At 37.1% G+C, this 4,909-nt stretch overlaps 1 protein-coding gene across 1 annotated transcript; it reads right to left on the reverse strand.

The window, feature by feature from the left end:
* Nucleotides 1-717: 717 nt before the first annotated feature.
* Nucleotides 718-4,909, reverse strand: LOC129003719 (uncharacterized). Its single transcript, XM_054432015.1, has 3 exons — nt 4,684-4,909; nt 909-1,207; nt 718-858 (listed from the first exon to the last, which is right to left on the reverse strand). The coding sequence occupies exons 1-3, from the start codon at nt 4,907-4,909 to the stop codon at nt 718-720; spliced, it is 666 nt and encodes a 221-aa protein (XP_054287990.1).

The following is a 4,909-nucleotide window of genomic DNA, read 5'->3' on the forward strand; positions in this document are numbered from 1 at the left end:
ATTCTTATAATCAGTTAAATAGTCGTTCAGGTGATTAAATTTCACAAACAAATAGTTAACAGCACAGCACATTCTAAAAACTCCAAACAGAAATTTAAACCTATTAGAGGTGTTCCTAGGACATGAATATGAAGAAAGCACCATTTTAATATCGATGCATACGGTTACCATACACGATATTAGTAGCGTAGCATCAAGAATTTCATGAGAATTATTTTTAAGTTATAGAATCCTTTTCACACTAGGCCATATGGTGTCAACACCGGTGGCGCTAATGCTACGTTGCATTACCATTGATTTAAATGAGACAGTTTCACACTGAGCGTTGGAGAAATGCGGTGGCTTGGGGTTGCGATTTTCAAAGCCGCCAATCTGGGGGTACCACTCGGCTGTTCACATTGGAGCAACTGGCAACGCCACCGGTCGCTACCACCATAGATAAAAGTACCACCAGCATTACTCAGTCTACAATTCGAGGTATTTTTTATCTTTCAGGCCTGGAGGCGTCGTAGAAGCTCATCAAAACTTAAAACACCCATTCTTGTAAAGGTAAAAATTGTCAGAATTATTTTAAAGGTCTTGGTAGTGAGTGAGAAAAATCCCTCTGGTAATCGATCTCTTAAAAAAGGATTAACCCAACTGCAATGTTTTTTTCTAACGATTGCGCAGTAAAAAAAAAAAAATACGCTATAGCACCTGCTTCTTTGACGTCCATGATTAAACTTTGAGCTGGGTGGCTGCACTTTTGGCTGAGCTGGTGACCCACGCACATTTGACTGGCCACCATAGTAACACCACCGGTGTCTCCACCATGGTGGTCCAGTCTGAAAAGAGCCTTAACTGAAAGCAAGTCGAAACCTAAAATCACAGTCAAGGATTAGTTGTCCTTACAAACAAGTTGCACTCACCAAAGTCCGGACTCGCACCAGACACACGCTGGGGATGGTCTTCTGTTTGTCCAGGAGTCTGCTGAACCTCTCGGCGCGCTGGCTGCAGGTGAGGGGTCGACGAGCGTTGGGTGGTGGCCCGGGGGGTGTAAGGGGCAACTTCCTGGTCCTAGGGACGGGCACGGGCCCGGGGGAAGTGACGGTAGACAGAGGTAAAGTCCGCGCGATCACCGACTCCATGCTGGACGATTGGACGCCGTGGCCGGAGTACTTCTTGAGATTCATGAGGTCGCCGAAACTGCCTGTTAGAGCACCGGAACCTGGACACGGGCCCGCGGACACGTCAGAACATGTTCGGTTGCTTTTAAATATAAATCTACCTGTTTTATAATTAGTATTCTTGGTGGACCTATCATTCGAGCAATCAAATTATTTGGCTCCCAAACGTTTCATGATTTGTATGACCTTGGTTAAGCAAAATAAGAAAAGGGTGGTTTTATATTCATGAAGTGATAAAAACCCAAAATAAAACCGAATCAAACCGTAAATAATACTTCTATTCGTCTCTTTTATGAAAATCTCACCTGACCGTTAACATACAATATTGGTCTAATCTGTGGCCTAAACCTGTAAGCAATCCAGGGGTGACTACAATTTTAAAATATTGCAGCCGGTCTCGAACCAGCTATGTCTAACTTTCAACTCAAACTAAGCGTTTTAGTTTATTTAAAACTCAGATAGGGCAGTCGTAGACTGGCTTATCCATCCTGTGTGGTTCCATAAGCAAAACATGTTTGTGCAAAAAATGCTAATGTAACTTGACACCATACTTTAAAATTAAGCAGTTAATATTCTACATGTGGAATAAATAATACCGCAAAACGTATTCGGAAATTCTCGCATTGTTAGCTGAAAAAAAACTCACTAACCTTATACCAATGTACTGTAGTTGTATCAACCAAGAAATCATTTAAGGTACTAAGCATAAGGTTTAGTTTAGTTTTATTTCTTTAAGTGATCACTTCAACACATTGGCAGGCTTCCCTTTGTTTCGAAAAATTACCAATACTTAAGCATTAAAAATTTCTTTCAAATTACAATTGGAAGTGACATAGTTTTTATTGAGGTAGGCTTTATCGAGACAGTAGCATTTGTTTACGAAACCAATATATATCCTTTCATTATAACATACATTTGGGACTAAATGTATTTTATTAACTGATACTATTTAATCGTTTCATGACAGTATTAATTTCATTGATAAATGGGCTTTTGGAAAAAAATATTAAAACACACAGAGCGAAAGAAATTAAAAACTGTTTACATTGACGGAAACTAAACGGAGTAATAAAATTGAGAAAAATGTAAATTCCTTCTTTTATAATATACTGCATTATACCATCACCAATTATTATCATACTATGGTTAAAAATGGTCATGGTTTTAATCATACCATTTACTTTGGATAGAATTACTCACACGGTCTTGTAACATTTAAGGTTTTTGTGTTTTATTTTCCGGTTGCGTTAAAATTGACACAGTTTCACAAAATGCTGCTTCCTTCTCATAGACAGTAAAAAAAAGAGTAAACATAGTTTTAATTTGATAGTAATTAAGGTATTAGTTTGGCCAAAAACAAGTAACAAAACACAAAAACAAATACCGGGCAGACATTACAAATTGTCTTTATCAAATCAACAAGGATCACAAATGTAAGGCATGGTGTTTTATCTTCATGCTTTACTATTTTAAAAGCAATTGGGTGTGCTTTTAAGAAATGATATAGTATAATTTATAGGTATTGATAAGCAAAGATTATCATCTTACTTGTCGTAATCGAAAAGAACGATGTAGCTGACGTGTTTTCCTTTTATGTATTATTTCCAAGCAATCAAAATTGCCACAACAAAACAACTACAGTTTTACAGAACGTAATCAATATAAATTTATAAACAAAGACTTTAATGAAAAGACATTTTAACACACAATGTTCAGCAAAGCGAAGCCAGCAACGATAACTACCCTGGTATCGGATTACCAGCTTTGCCTTACCTAACCGCTACAGCGTTAACTACTTTAAACTACAGTATTTACATTGACTTTGGATACCGAAAGGAAACTTTTCGTTTCATTGTTAAGTCTGAAATGTCGTGTGTTTCACTTTTGGTTAGGTTTGCGAGCAATGATGTCATCTCAATATATATCCCTTGTTATAGCGTAAATTTGACACTGTACTCTTTATTCTTTGGTTGTAATACGAGATGAAAGCAATAGTTCATAGAGAGTGGTCGTTTTTTATTGGTTAAAACATCTCATAGGTATGATTAAAATACATTTTCAACCGCTATAATATAAGTTATATAATAATAATAAGCTATATTATACGCTGATAAGTGTATAATATACTAACCACTTTGGTGTCGGTGCTCATAAAACCTAAACGTTAATACATTTAGTTTATAGACCAAGTGGTTTTTATCTTTTAATAGTATATTTATATTATAATGTGGTGAAAAACAGCGTTTGCACCTCAGGTAACAAGTTTTCTATGAAGTCCTTAAATTATATTAAATAAGATATAACAAGATGCATTACTCATTCAACCATTGTTATCGCCGAAGTAAAATATAAACAAAAATATAAACATTCCAGAACAAAAATAGAACCCGTGTTGTGTTAAGAAAGTTCTCGATGATGTCTCGAACCTATCACGCAAACCTAACCTCATTTTAGCGAATTTCCCCTATAGGGAATAAGCTTTCGGCTATTTTGTATCTGGTTTATTAAAAGTGTTATTCTAAGTTAGAAGACACTTGTATACAATGGATTTCAGGAAACATCTTTATTTAATGTACACAAGAGGAAAATCCTGGTGAATTGAAATTAGGGCACGTATTCTGAATACGACACGTATTCTGCAAAACACTCATGATAGCTTGAGAGAGATATACATGAGATATTTATAAAAATACCGATCAGGACAAGCGCATGTCTACAAGTTATAACTTTCAATTAATTAAAAAAAGGTTTTCAATACTAAGGTTAAAAAAGTAAAAAATGACAATAACATAGAGCCTGTAATGCTGGATAAATTCGGAACAACATCATACCATCTATAACGCCATACTGTTTTGATATTAACAATAGTATAACCTAAAAACATAGATTCAAATTTAGCTCAAAATTTTATCACAGTAAAGTCAATTCATTTCAACACAGTGGTGGTGAAAGCATTTGTAGAAAACAGGTAAAAATCTAAATTTTGATCTCTAGTTACTTGATTTCCAACTTTTCTACCTTAATCTATGCTAATCTACCGCTTTAAAACTGATAGGCTATAGCCTACAGACCGGCCGACCCCAGCTTGTGGTCAGGCAGTTACTTTACTGTATTAGTTCATCGCAAAGGTTAGAGGATGGTAGCTTGCACAACAAATTTTGCGTTTGTAACAAAAATCTACCAAAGCAAACTTTTACACTTTTAGTTACGCGTTCCTCAGTTTTATCCAACTTCATCTATGATAATCTAATCCAGAACCTATACCTATATACAGACCGGCCAATTGGCAACTACAGTTACTTTACTGTATTTAGACTATCGCAAAGATTAGTGGTGACAAACCGTTGAGGTAATCAAAACAATTAAATAACAAAAACCAAAAAGCCACAGAAAGTCTACATGAAATCTCCAACACTATAAATTTTAATCACACAAATCTATAACTTGCCCGTTCTTTATGTGGTTTCCGACTTTTTCCGCCTATACACTAACCTACAGCTCCGAAACTTATACAGACCGGCCAACCCCAGTTTGCGGTCAGGCATCGTCCGCGGGCTCCGCAGCGTGTCCAGGTCACTCATACTGGACCTCCGTCGTGACCTCAGCCTGGCACTGGAGGGCGGAGGCTCTACCTCCTCCTCCACCTCCACCTCGGGCACCTCGGCCAGCGGTGACGTCTTCACCATCATCAGCGACGGCTTCAGCGAGAAGAACAGTCCCATGGTTGTGTTCTTGTCTCCCAT

The sequence above is a fragment of the Macrosteles quadrilineatus genome, unplaced genomic scaffold, assembly GCF_028750875.1.
Source record: "Macrosteles quadrilineatus isolate MER2022 unplaced genomic scaffold, UCM_ALF_1.0 Scaffold_9__3_contigs__length_116548681, whole genome shotgun sequence".
Lineage (NCBI taxonomy): Eukaryota > Metazoa > Arthropoda > Insecta > Hemiptera > Cicadellidae > Macrosteles > Macrosteles quadrilineatus.